General features: G+C 33.8%; 1 protein-coding gene across 1 annotated transcript; it reads left to right on the top strand.

The window, feature by feature from the left end:
• The first annotated feature begins 677 nt into the window (after nucleotides 1–677).
• On the top strand, nucleotides 678–5,417 carry LOC107772512 (uncharacterized). Its single transcript, XM_075222025.1, has 4 exons — nucleotides 678–1,151; nucleotides 1,548–2,676; nucleotides 3,444–4,114; nucleotides 4,206–5,417. The coding sequence occupies exons 2-4, from the start codon at nucleotides 2,636–2,638 to the stop codon at nucleotides 4,244–4,246; spliced, it is 753 nt and encodes a 250-aa protein (XP_075078126.1). The 5' UTR covers nucleotides 678–1,151; nucleotides 1,548–2,635; the 3' UTR covers nucleotides 4,247–5,417.
• Nucleotides 5,418–13,575: the final 8,158 nt, after the last annotated feature.

Raw genomic sequence — 13,575 nt, 5'->3', positions numbered from 1 at the left:
TAATTTTTGGTCATTTAAGTATAATAGCAGCTGGTGCTTTCCCAACCTAAAGTAATCCGTTTAATTTCCAGATTGTATTTCTTATGTTATAAGTATTTGATAATTAAGTACTTAGGAATAATGATAATTGATTAAAGTTTTTAATGTGTTTGACGTAACACTTTGTTGTTACTACAAAAAATTGATGTTTTTCTGTGCTGTAGCCAAGCTTTGAAAATTTTATTTAAAGTCCGTTCAAATAATGCAAATCAAATAGGCCAAGTTGTTTCCTTATTTTTCGATATTTTAGGGCAGTTATCGGTAGTTTTATGTGACTTGCTAGTGTATAAATATTTTTACTTCGCTAGTGTATAGAAGCTAATTAACTCTATACCACTTATATATTCACTTTCTCATCTTTCATATACTGTGTTCCATTTTGTCTTTCTTTTTCTTTCTTTTCTATTTTGTCTTTTTTTTTTTAGGTGTGTGGTGTTGTGGGGGTCTAAAAGATCGATTCGTTTCCTTATTTTTCAGGTTACTAATCGATCTTTTAGGACAGTTATTGATAGTTTTACGTGACTTGTTAGTGTATAAATATTTTTACTTTAGTCATATAGAAGCTAATTAACTCTATACGTTTATTTTTTTCTCTTTTCCATTTTGTCTTTTTTCCTTTCTTGTATTTAGGGGAAGAGGGGGGGGGGGTGTTCTATTTTAAGACTCTTAGGTACAAAGATTAGATTTGGAGTGTTTAAAACGCAGGTGAAGGCCTTCTTTTCTGGCATCAAAACCGGGCTTTATTAATGAGTGTCTATAGTAGTGATCTTGTACGTGAAGATAATAGTAGTACTACAACATAACGCGTTGCTTATTTCATTTGTTTATAATTTGTATTAGCTTTAAACCGTTAACCCCATGTGATCTTGCCTCATTTCTCATGGACTTCCTTCAATTTTAACTTTATTAATTACTTTGCACACATACTTATATGTATGTCCTATATATATACACAGTTCTTGCACAGGATCCTATTGCTCTACAAACTCCAATACTCAAAAGTCTCCCCCTCCCCCTCTCCCTTCATATCCCACGTAAAAAGTCCTTATACTTTTAGTATTGTGAACTAACAAGCTCATTTCAATCATAGTTTCAACCGTTGGTATTCTTTGGTAAGTGCATGTTTTATGAATGTCATAGGCGAATCCATTATCTAGATTAATCAGTCCTTTCAAAATGAACTTAATCTTATTATATGTATGCGTTTTAACTTTTTTATACATGCAATACATAGTTCGAGCCAAAAATAACGAAACATTTACGTCCTAAATTTGTCTCTAAGTTGAATGTTTTGTTTTTCTCTCAATATATGGTTTTTACATGATTATTTTTAACATTTTTATAGGTGGTTAGTTGATCTTATATATGTACATATTTTAAGTTTTTTTTATACATGTATTACATAGTTCAAGCCGAAAGTAATAAGACATCTCCAAATATATCGCTAAATGTTTTTTTTTTTTTTGTCAATATATGGTTTTGATTTGATTGTTTTGAATATTTTGTAGGTGGACAGTTGATTTGGCTCCATAAATTTAAGATGGGGTTAGTCAGGAATCCTAATATGAAAAGTGGAGATTATTTGGAAGGTATGTTAAGTGATTACATGGGAGGAAAAGCAAAGATGAGAACACCAAAAAGTTCTCCAACTAAGCTTGTGATGGTATTAACTTGTTTACAATTTGCTTTTGCTGTTTATGCAACATTTCTTCTATATTACATGAGTCCATCAGTTGATTTAAGAACTAAACCAGACTTTACATGGGCTACGTGAATCGCTCAATCTTGGAAACACTTCATTATACCTCCACATGTTGTTAGTCATGCCCTTGTTAATAAAATAGAAATACAACTAAAACCAATTAGTCCTTCTGATGTTTGTGAACATGAGAAGATTGATTTTGAGCAAAAGAAATCTAATGATGCACTTATGATCAAGTTGAAGGCAGAACTTTATCAAGAACTAAGAGATTTTCAAAACAAGAATCTTGGTACTGAAACTTTGTCTGAGCTAATGGCAATGAAGTCCAAGTGGGATTTACGCGGTCCAAACAAGCCAAAAATCACAGTAATCTTGAACCATTTCAAGAGGAAAACTCTGTGTTCTCAGCTTGATTCTTTGCTTGGACAAACTCTTCCATTTCATCATGCTTGGGTAGTTGCATTTGGAAGTCCTAATGAGAAATCACTTAAGAATATTGTAGATAGTTACAATGACTCAAGAATAAGTTTTATCAGTTCAACTTATGATTTCAAGTACTATGGAAGGTTCCAAATGGCTTTGCAAACAGAAGTTGATCTTGTATATATCGTAGACGATGACATGATTCCAGGGAAGAAAATGTTGCAAATCTTAGCACGTGTAGCAAGAACAGACAAGTACAAGAATTCTGTTTTGGGAAGCCTTGGTAGGATTTTGCCATTTAGACAGAAGGATTTAACTTTTCCAAGCTACAGAAAGTTTCGATCCAAGGAAGTAGGGCTTTATTTGCCTGATCCTGCTTATAATATCACTGTGGACAAAATTGTTCAGGTGGATTTCCTCTCCAGTTCTTGATTTCTTTCAGCTGAACTAGTCAAGACACTTTTCATCGAAATGCTCTTCATTTTCATGACAGGAGAAGACTTGCACTTAAGGTAACCTTTTCTACTTCAATTATGTTGAAATGGTATGTTTTGTTAGATCAAATTGATTATATAAACTAGAATTTGACTTGTGCATTGATTAGAAGTAGTAAATAAATTGAGCATGGGATCAAAACTTTCTGATAAACTTACACTATTGAAATGTTGTATATATTGTTTCTCTCTAGTATGATAAGTTCATTTTACCTTATTCATTGACTCTTTTCGAAAATTCCTTCAGATGTGAAACAAATCCTTGTATGAAGTAGACACTTAGGTCTTTTTCAATCTCTGAAGATCATCACCTATTTGCTATTATCAGCTTCATCATTAAAATATTAAGAAGGGGAGTCTTGGCGACTGGTAAAGTTGTTGTCATATGACCAGAAGGCCACGGGTTCGAGCTGTGTAAATAACCTCTTGCAGAAAGGCAGGTTAAGGTTGTGTATAATAGACCTTTTTAGTCCAGTCTTTACCCGGACCCCGCACGTAGCGGGAGCTTAGTGCACCGGACTGTCCTTTTTATCATTAAAATATTAGAAATATATAAGAATCTGTAGTTTTGAAAGACTGCAATGATCCATCATGTACAATATTTCAAAGTAATGACTTGTGCCAGAGAAAATATTTCAATAAAAAAATAATTCAAAATGATGCATAATATAGGACACAAAGGGATGAATAGAAATTAGTTCAACAAGGGTGATATAATCTATGACATGTTAATATTATTGTTGAAGTTTCTAAGAGATTTACTTTCCTGAAAAAATAAAATGCAGCTATCAGCTTCAGAAGTATAGAAATGCTGGATCATTTGTTCTGCCAGTTGATCCAAAGGACAAAGAAACTTGGGGTGACAGTGAGCACAGACTTGCATATGTATCCGAAACCACTATTATATTCAAGGACATTGTTCAAGTCCGGAACGATCAATGGTGGAAAGCACTCTCCACTGGTTATGTAACACAATGCGAAGCAATGAATCCTCAAAAAATTGATGCACTTTTCTATGCCCACTCTATCGATGAAGTTAAAGCTCTCGCGCCTCTTCTTGAGAAATTCTGGTCAACTATTAGAAAGAAGGCCTACATTGTTGTCTCGGGAGGCAGCTTCTGCCCTTGCGAAGATTCTGTTACAGCTTTAAACTGGCCTAAGGTTGTATGCAAAGAAAGAAGATTCAAGATTATGGATTTAGTAGTTGGTGCTCTATCAACAATTTCAAATTCAGAAGTGCCCATCGTTCAAGCAGTCTATGCTAGCATGAAATGTCTAATCAACATTCATAACCCGAGCCTCATGATCATAGTAGCTGATGCAGATCCTAATGTGAAAAAAGCACTCAAGATAGCTACAGAAGCTAACACAAACAGTTCAACTTTGGTCCTTTTACCTAGATCATCGGTTACTAAGGTTCTTTGGATGGCTGATCTTCGGCCCACAGCATTGCCAAGTAAGATATTGATGGATTTTATGCCTTACATTTCCCTTATTCTTTTCCTGCATATGATCTATAGTCTGAAAAATGCAATTTGTACTTGTAGATTGGAATCGTATGAGGCTTTCCATGAACATCCTCATATAGAATAGAGCTAATTCACTAGCAAGGCTTATCAAGGCTCTCAGCGATGCATACTATATAGGCGATGAAGTTCCCATTACTTTTTACATGGATAGCAAAGTGGATGAAGCAACTATAAAGCTTGTTAACTCATTCAATTGGCCTCATGGACCTAAAACTCTTCGAAGAAGAATCATCCAAGGATGCCTAATTCGAGCTGTTAGTGAGAGTTGGTACCCCTCATCAGATGATGATTTTGTCCTTTTACTCGAAGATGATATCGAAGTCTCCCCTTACTATTACCTCTGGATCAAATAAGCTATCTTGGCCTATCACTATGACCCTCAAATATCACTTCCCGAGCTCTCCTCGATCTCTCTGTACACGCCACGACTGGTGGAAGTTGTAAAAGAAAGGCCTAAATGGAATGCAACAGATTTCTTCAAGCAAATTCATCCAAACACACCTTATCTCCACCAGTTGCCTTGTAGTTGGGGTGCTGTTTTCTTTCCCAAGCAATGGAAGGAATTCTATGTTTATATGAACATGAGGTTCACTGAAGATCCCAAGCAAAATCCTGTTCAAATACCAAAATCAAGAACAAACGGTTGGCAAGCTTCTTGGAAAAAGTTTTTGATAGATATGATGTACTTAAGAGGGTATGTTAGCCTTTATCCGAACTTTCCAAATCAATCGAGCTTTTCCACAAATCATATGGAACCAGGTGCACATATTGCTGCTAAGGAGAATGTGATTAAGCATAACAAGGCTGATTTTGAAGTGCCATTGCTAAAGGAAGATTTCAAGAACCTTTTGCCGAATGGAAAAATGCCTCCGGTTTCAAAGTTGCCTTCATTGAACCTCTTCAATCAGCCTGTTTCTCTAAAGGGATTAAAAGCAGCAGGAGCAAAACTAGGGAAAGATGTTATTCAATGCAGTCCAACGGAGATAGTAGCTGTTCACCATGATACAGGTTTACCTTCACATTGTGCAAGATTCTGAAAACTCCATACTCGTCCGATGATCACAAATTAATTCTTTTGTTTTCTCTTCCAAAATCTATTTTGAAAATTTTTCATGTTACATTACTTAGTGGAAGTGATAGTTAAAAATTGGTGGGAGAGAAAGATGAGGCTTTGATTCAGCTTTATTTCTCATGCAAGGAAGGGGAATAAGAATTCTTTATGAATGACTACAGATGAGAATGTACTCTTGTAATATTGCAGCCGAAATTGGCTTTCTGTATCATCTTCTTTTGCCTCATTTTGCAATCAATGAAAGAAGACAAATTCATCCAAAAGTGGCAGCCTGCAATATTATTGTCGGAGATATTTGTAGAAATAGAATCTTTCGGTGCCACCATTTAGATTTTGATCCCGTTAAGAAAAATAGCCTCCGTGTCAGAATTGGGAAACATGCTCCTAGCAATCGCCAGGTTCTTACGATGATCGCCAAGAATTTTGATTAAAAAATCTGGTAACCAGGATTTGACTATAAATCTTGACGGATCGTTAGAAATTTTAATATTTGTGTTGAAACTTTTGCGGTCGTACACAAGCATGAAATCGCTTTGTTTTTAGACTAAACGTCCATTTGAATTATACTAACTAACAATTTACATATAAATTGCACTAGAAGTATTTAAAGTGTACGAAATATTTGAAACGTTTAAAAGATATCAAAGATTGTTAAATTTACGAAGAAGCCGACATATATGCATCAAATATTCAACACCACTTAAAGTTTCCTACCATCGCACTTGTTGTCACAGTGGTATTCTGAGTCATTTGCCAAATGCAAAATCTGATTTGAAATCCAATTTCTACGACCAAAGTAATGTTACAATTTTTTTTTAATGATCTTGAGAATAATAAAAAGAATAAGACACATATGAAATATTCAACTTGCCTTAGTATATAGATAGTTTTATAACTAATGTCCTAGTTCAATTAATACCGCCAGCGTTATTAAATCTCCCATCTTTTGAATATAACAATAGCTAATCCTTTGATTTAAAAAATAACAACTAACTATAGTACTCCCAATTTTCATAGTACACAACGTTCCTATGGCCCCTAGCGACAAAACACTACATAGGCCCTTTTTTTTTTTCACTTGGTATTCGGTACTTAGTTCCGGCCAAATATGAATTCTCATTAGAAAATCTTATATTATGAGATAAAGTGTTCTCTAACAAAGACAACTATATAGGCCTTTAGCCAGTAGCGAAGCAACATGTCTTAAAGGATGGTCGCTTGACCACCCTTCGTCGAAAAATTACACTGCATATATAAATAAAATATTAAGTTTTAGAGGTATATTACAAATATTGAATCCTTTTTTGAAGAATTTATTTTACTTCTTTCAAATTTAAACCCCCGAATAAATTCTTGATTTCGCCACTGCCCCTAGCCTGCACTTTAAATTGGTTGGAACCATAAATGAACTACAATTTTGTTGTATAATAAATTTTATTACTACTATATGATATTCCTAGGTTCTATACCAACTAAACAAATCAAGACAAGTGTTTTTGAACTTATATTGGTAGCATTAATTACGCTCAAATCAAGAATTCAAGAACTTAAACAAATCACCATCTATTTATGATTTAGGACTTAAAAGAGTACTTATAATATTATTCCCTTTGAAAATTCGAAGGACAGAGAAGTCTCCTTAGCATGTGAAATGCCTCGAGAATGATACAATTAGGAACAACTTCACTATTACTCAATCTAACACCCACTTGAGCGTTGAGGACCAGATTCTTCACCTTGACCAAGAGATAAGCAAACTATATTTTATGTCTATCTAATATAGAAAAAAGTTAATAACAAGCTCGTTGCGGAGCGTGGTAGGTACTCCTTTATTTTTAGTTCGACAGGTCTCGAGTTCAAATTCTAGGTATGAAGTCGTTGTTGTTACGAAGAGCTTTACCCTCGATAAAATTTCTCGATTAGAATTCAGATTTAGTGAGGTTTCAATACAAATACCGGACACCTGATGAAAAACCAAATAAAAATATAAAAAAAACTGTTTCACATGAAGAAACTTAGATTTTGATCTCAAACACATTAATTGCTATATTGTTAGGCCATATGCAACTAGACAACCCCTATATCATAATTCTCATGTTATGATCATTATTTGTTCAACATTAAATTTTCTTGAACAATAGTTTTATAAAATTAGATCATAGTTTCAGACTGACAATATATGAAGTTCTACGCAGAGATTGGATCTATTCACGTGTACCTACCGCCCACTTATAATCATAAGGGAATTATGGCATCCTTTTATTATCATAAACTAAATCTAGTATTAAATAATGAGATTTAATTTCTTCTTCTGTTCCATGACTATGAATAGTCAAAACCCTAAACCCTTCTCAAGAGTCAATCATGTACTACTACAGAACAAAAGCGAAAGGAACAGCACTTTGGAAGTCAATACCTAAGTTGAATTAACCATATATAGTTCCTTCTATCTTTTCAAAAAAGTACTGCTTGAGTTTCGTACGTATTATTTATATTAGTAATGAAGTCGATTAATTAAAGTTGAATTAAAGTAAATGAGAGAAATTGATAATTGAAGTACTCCCTCTTAATTATTGAAGGAGTTAATACTAACTTTTTCGTTTCTTTTTCTAGCTTAAAAACATCACATATTTTATGTCTAACAAAGAAAAGAGTTTCACATGAAGGGTGTGTTTGGTATGCAGGAAAATGTTTTCCTAGAAAATATTGTCATGAAAAATGAGTAGTTTTATCACTTATTTTTCCTCGATTGATTGGTGAGTGAAATTTTCTTTTTCCGAAAATATATTCTAGTGTTTGTTAAGAGTATAAAATATTTTTAGGAAAATAATTTTTTATGCCTCTCCTCAACTCAACTTCCCCAAAATTCTCATGTTTCATGTACTCCTTCCCCCTCCGGCACTCTATTTTCTTCAAGAATTTAATTATTCATTTCAAAATTCGCACAAACCCAAAGGAACTAATTAATGTGCTACTTTATTTTTTCACACAAGAACAACGTTGAAATTTGGGTTCTATAACTAAAAAGAATATATATTTTTTCTACGTCATGAAAAAAAATACTCACTTTGTTGAAATGAAAAAAATACTTTTTATACATCATGAAAAAGAAATACTCGTTTTGTTCAAATATAAGAAAATAGTTTTTCTACATTAGGAAAGAAAATACTCAGTTTATTGAAATGAAAGAAAATAATTTTTCTACATCATGAAAAGAAAATACTTGTTTTGTTGAAATGAAATAAATACTATTTCTACATCATGAAAAGAATATACTCATTTTGTTGAAATAAAAAAGTACTCTATTTACAACATGAAAAAAAAGTACTCTTAATAATATTAATAGGTGGTGGGCGAGGTTGGGGTATGGTGGGGTGGTTGGAGGTGGGTGGGGTAGGGGTGGTTTGGGGATGCATGGGATGGGATGGGATGGGTGGGGTGGGTTTGTGGGGATGAGATGGGATGGGATGGGTGATTTGTACTATTTTAACACCTCCTAAAGTCATTGGTGTTTTGTTGCTTTAATTATATTTCCCAATTTTTGTGTCTTTGATTGCATATTTCCTATCATAAAAACACCAAAAAAATAGTTCTTTCTTTATTTGTGCATTTTAGGAATTAACTAACTATTCAATTGGTGAATTAATCTAGTTAATTGATCATTTGAATAAGTTACTTAATTAATTTATTTATTTGTGTAAATTTAGTTTAATAAGTAGGATTAAGAAAGAAATTGGGCCAAATTTGAAAGAGAAAGCGGCCAAAAGTGTAAGATAAGGGGATGCCTTTGAAAGGGTCCGGAACGACGTAGTTTTGCCTCAAAATTACGTCGTTTCATTAAGTGACCCAAGATCAAATCTCACCCATTGATCACCCCTTGATCTAATGGTCCATATTTGATCTCTCAAGAGGTATTTAAAGCCTCAAAAATCTGAAAAATTTCCTCATTTCCCCCATAACTCTTTCTCTCTTCTCTCTCTCTCTTCTCTCTCTTCTCTCTCTTCTCTCCGCCGCCGCCGCCGGAAATCACCTACCGGCGGCGGACCACCTCCAAACACCTCCAAATTAACACCATATAATCTCCACAACCTCCTCTTCCCATATCTCCAAACCAATTCCTTCAAAAAACCCTCAAACTCCTTGAGTTTTAGATCTAAGAAACTTTAGCCGCCACTTTTTGGTCCAAATTATTGAAGCTCCGGCCAACACCACCCTACAACACATACATGAATGGATAGAGCTCCACGAGACCTATCTTTTTCTACCCATTTCACCCCCAAAATCTCCGTCGCCGCCGGCCCGCTCCTCGCCGCCGCCACGGCTCCACCGCCTCACCACCGCCAAAATGTCCCGAACCCCCATTTTAGCTATTTTTCGACTCAAAGACACTCGTTTCTTTTGGCGAGATGCTAAAACGCATTTCGTTCTAGCATCTACCCGAAAGAAACATGCGTTTCAGAGTCGGGTAGTCGCCTTTTAGCATCTCCGGCGTCTTCTTGTGGCTCGAACGGCTTCAAGCATACTTGTTAGGTATAATCGTCATCTCTTTAATTAATTTCTGATTTTTTTTTATTTAGTAGATTAGTTTCTGATTTTTTTTTTTTATTTTTCTATTTTGGTTATTTCTTGTTAATTAGAGTTTCAAGTTAGGTTTATTTAATTAGCTATCTCTATTTAGTTTAGTGGTTTGTTAGATTCGTTATTGATTTAAGCATGATCTTTAGTGTATTAGTTAAATTGTTCACTTAGTTAGTCGATTATTTAGTTGTTGTTAGTCGTTGTCCGATTGTTAACGATGCTCGTTCTGTTTTGAGCATTAGTTTGTGAATTTAGTTGTTTGTTTAGTAATTAGTTTGCACAAATCGAATTCATTCCCATCAAGTTAGTTTTAATACTTAGTTCAATTACGTTTTTTAGTCTCGTCTATGCTTTGTCAGTTCATAGTTGTCCAAGTTTGATTTGTGTTTAGCAAGTAGTTTGTTGTTGATTGTTAAAATCTGAAGTTTAGTTTATTTTATCACAAAATAGGGTAATAGTAGCTTACTTTTACTAGTAGGGTGGCTGAAAGGATATTTTTTTCTCCTTGCTTCTGACACAACAGATTTTCAAGTTGTCCTTTCACCTTTGGGACAGACCTTGAACAGTGTTTAGCACACAAAGTCAATCTTTTGGACAGATTTTTGGTGAACCAAAATCTGTTCAAAAAATCTAACTTTATTTGCCTATTGAAAGGACTGATTTTCTCCTATAAAAGGGACTCTCTTACACTTAGAATGCGGAGGCCTACTCACTGAAAAAGAGGACACTCTATTACACACTCTATCTTATACTGAGACACATCTTGGAGAGTTGCTTAAAGACATATATCTTTGAGAAAAATCAGCAGCTTAATACATATAACAAGGTGAAATTTCAGAGTTTTGTGAGGATTATTTGAGTGCAAAAACCTCGAGAAAAATAAAAAGAACACTTAGGCAATTTGTGAAGTTGATAGCTACCAGTTTCAAGCATCTTTGTTGAGTTTTCTGGGTTGTCTTAACACATTGAGTTGCTGTTGTTTCTACTGTATTTGCTGCTGAGTTGTTTTTGTTGCTGCACTGCTGTATTTTATTATTCCACAAATCAGGTAACTTTCAAATTCTTATATTGCAGATTCTTGATGATAATAAGAAGGATTTGATCCCAGTTTGGTTGATGGAACATATTAGATCTGATTTTGTTTCAAGATGAATGTTATATTAGTGTTATCATCATGTAAATCTGTTAAAAATTAGTTAAATTATCGTTTTCTTCTTTATATATGTGATTGAAATTGCATTCTCGTAAGATTACTTAGTTTTAGGAAAAGATAAAGACCCCACTTTTAACCATGTTTGTTTAGTTTGGGCTCTTTTCCGTGAGTTACTTTCATGGTTCATGTATAATTATCTAAGAAAGACTTCTAGCTTCAAATGTTTTGATGCTTTGAATTATAGTCAACATAATGTTATACTTAATATAGTTCTTCTCTTTAGCATTGAAGTATTACCTTTTTTGTAATTTTTATATTTAGTCGTTGTTTCTATGTTGTTAATGAGTAGTTTGATTAGTGCCATGATTGGTGTAGATGAGTAGAAATATTATGTTAGTCCTCAAGAAATAGTTGGTTAAGAAGATAAAAGATAATAATTGGCATGTAAGTTTCTTTTATGAAAAAAAAAATTTTAGTTTGGACATCAATGTAAGAAGCTATTTGGGCATAGAAGAATACTTGTTATTTTGTGTTGTCTTGGTCATCAAGGCTCTTAAGCAACATGGGCCAAATAAGCTAAAATTTGTAGGCCCAATGACAATAGAAAGCAAGATGAGCATTTTCTTTAAAACCAATAAATTGTCTTTTGTTAAATAAAATAAGTGGCCCAATACCATGAAAGTTTAACATAAGCTTACCCGGGTTTAATGTCTTACATTAGTGAAAAAATTATTTTTAATATAATAATATTTTTTTTCCAGTCGAACAAGTAGACCATGTGTTCATACACGGTCCTTGGTCGATATTTTTTTTAATAAAGTAGTCATGTGTGCATTCCCGCTCCTTGACTTTTCAATATTAATTATATTTAAACCATGTGTACCGACACGTTCTTTGTTTTAATACATATAATCAAATAAGGACTTTGTGTGCTTGTACGCTCCTAGGCCAAAATTATTAATTATTAAGCAGCACTAGACAATAGTAACTTAAGGCAAATAATACACACTTTATCCAAAAATAATTCAAGCCAAATTTTAGTCAATAAAAGCGACCGTGCTAGAACCACGGGATTCGGAGAATGCCTTACACCTTCTCCCCGGTTAACAGAATTCCTTACCCGGATTTTGTTTTCGCAGACCAATAATAATAGAGTCAAATCTTCCTTTAATTAGGGATTCAAATAAAAGGTGACTTGGAACACCAACAAAATCAATTCCAAGTGGCGACTCTGTAAATAAAATAATCCCTACTCAATTTTGTCACTTTAATTGGAAAAATCCTTTAATCCACACAATATTATTTTGCGGGTAGAAAAAGGGGTGTGACAGCTCTGGCGATTCTGCTGGGGACATTACGAATTCGAGCTTTTATATTGACTTTATTTGGCTTTATTAATTTTTGTATATATTGTGATTTATTTGGGTCTAATCTGTTACTTGTCCACTTTATTCTGTTTTGATATTGCTGAACTGTATATATAAATTGTATTCTCTCTCCCACCCCTCTGAGTCTTCTTATAGTTAGTTATGTTGTGTTTGACTACGAGCATCACAAAATTTCTGTCTTGAGATAATGCCAGTTAGCCTACCAGCTTCTGGTGAAGGATTTAGTCACACATGCTTAGGCGAGAGTGTCGTTAGCTAGCCAGTGTTGTTCTACTACTGGTGACGCTTGACGCTCCTCGGCTCGGGTTGTCCGCTCGAGTAAGCCGGTCTAGACACCTTCTCCATCAGGATTTAAACCTAGAAGAACATACCTCATGCCGGATATCCCTAGTAGATTCGCTTTATTTGCATCACGTGCATTTGACTTAGCGAAACTCGGCATAGGGGCCGGGTCCGTATAAGACAGGTATCCTCTTTGAGACCATAATGTTCACTTATGTGCTACATGTTACTTTATTTGGGAGGCTTGCATGTCGACCGGCTTTAGGGTGGATTAGTTTAATAAGCATAGAAAAATAAAAAAAATAAAAACATGCTCCCGATTTCTATACAAATGTTCGTTCTTTTTAAAATAAAAAATAAAATAAAAACTCGAAGTGATTTGGTGCGTTTGGTGTCCATGATTAGTTTTTCATAAAGAGAGAAAATATAGTTAGTTTCATTGGAAATTTTATCACCGAACTACGCGGGTCTGATTCTCATCGGATGTGAGATACGTAGGCAAACCTCATCGGTTTCGGCCCCCAATTTTTAAAAATCCAAAAAAAAATATTTTTCTTTAATTCCTTCTTTAGAAGTCTTTCTTTGATACGTCAAATCCAAAATTCCAAAAAAATATTTTCTTCTTTTTTTTTTTAAAAAAAAGGGTCTTTCTCCCAAAATTAAAAAAAAAAAAAATCAAAATCCAAAAAACTATTTTTTGTCTTTTTAAATTTTTTAAAAAAATAAAAAATCAATTTGTTTTTTAAAAAAAGTATTTCTTTCGAAGATTCCAAAAAAAAAAGGCAAAAAAAAAATCTGTCTTTAGAAGTTTTCTTTCAACAAAAAAAAACAAAATTCCAAAAAAACAAATCCGAAATATTTTCCCTTGCTAGCAGCTTTTATGGGATTAATTGTATATGAGTAAAAAAAAGAGTT

Source organism: Nicotiana tabacum, chromosome 9 (genome assembly GCF_000715075.1).
Source record: "Nicotiana tabacum cultivar K326 chromosome 9, ASM71507v2, whole genome shotgun sequence".
Lineage (NCBI taxonomy): Eukaryota > Viridiplantae > Streptophyta > Magnoliopsida > Solanales > Solanaceae > Nicotiana > Nicotiana tabacum.
This window is presented reverse-complemented; position numbering and strand designations above follow the sequence as displayed.

Excerpts from the sequence above, each read along its gene's own strand:
- LOC107772512 (XM_075222025.1), top strand. The coding sequence starts at position 2,636 with ATGCTCTTCATTTTCATGACAGGAGAAGACTTGCACTTAAG. Across the intron at positions 2,677-3,443 it reads GGAGAAGACTTGCACTTAAG|CTATCAGCTTCAGAAGTATA; the intron begins GTAACCTTTTCT and ends AATAAAATGCAG. Across the intron at positions 4,115-4,205 it reads TCGGCCCACAGCATTGCCAA|ATTGGAATCGTATGAGGCTT; the intron begins GTAAGATATTGA and ends TTGTACTTGTAG.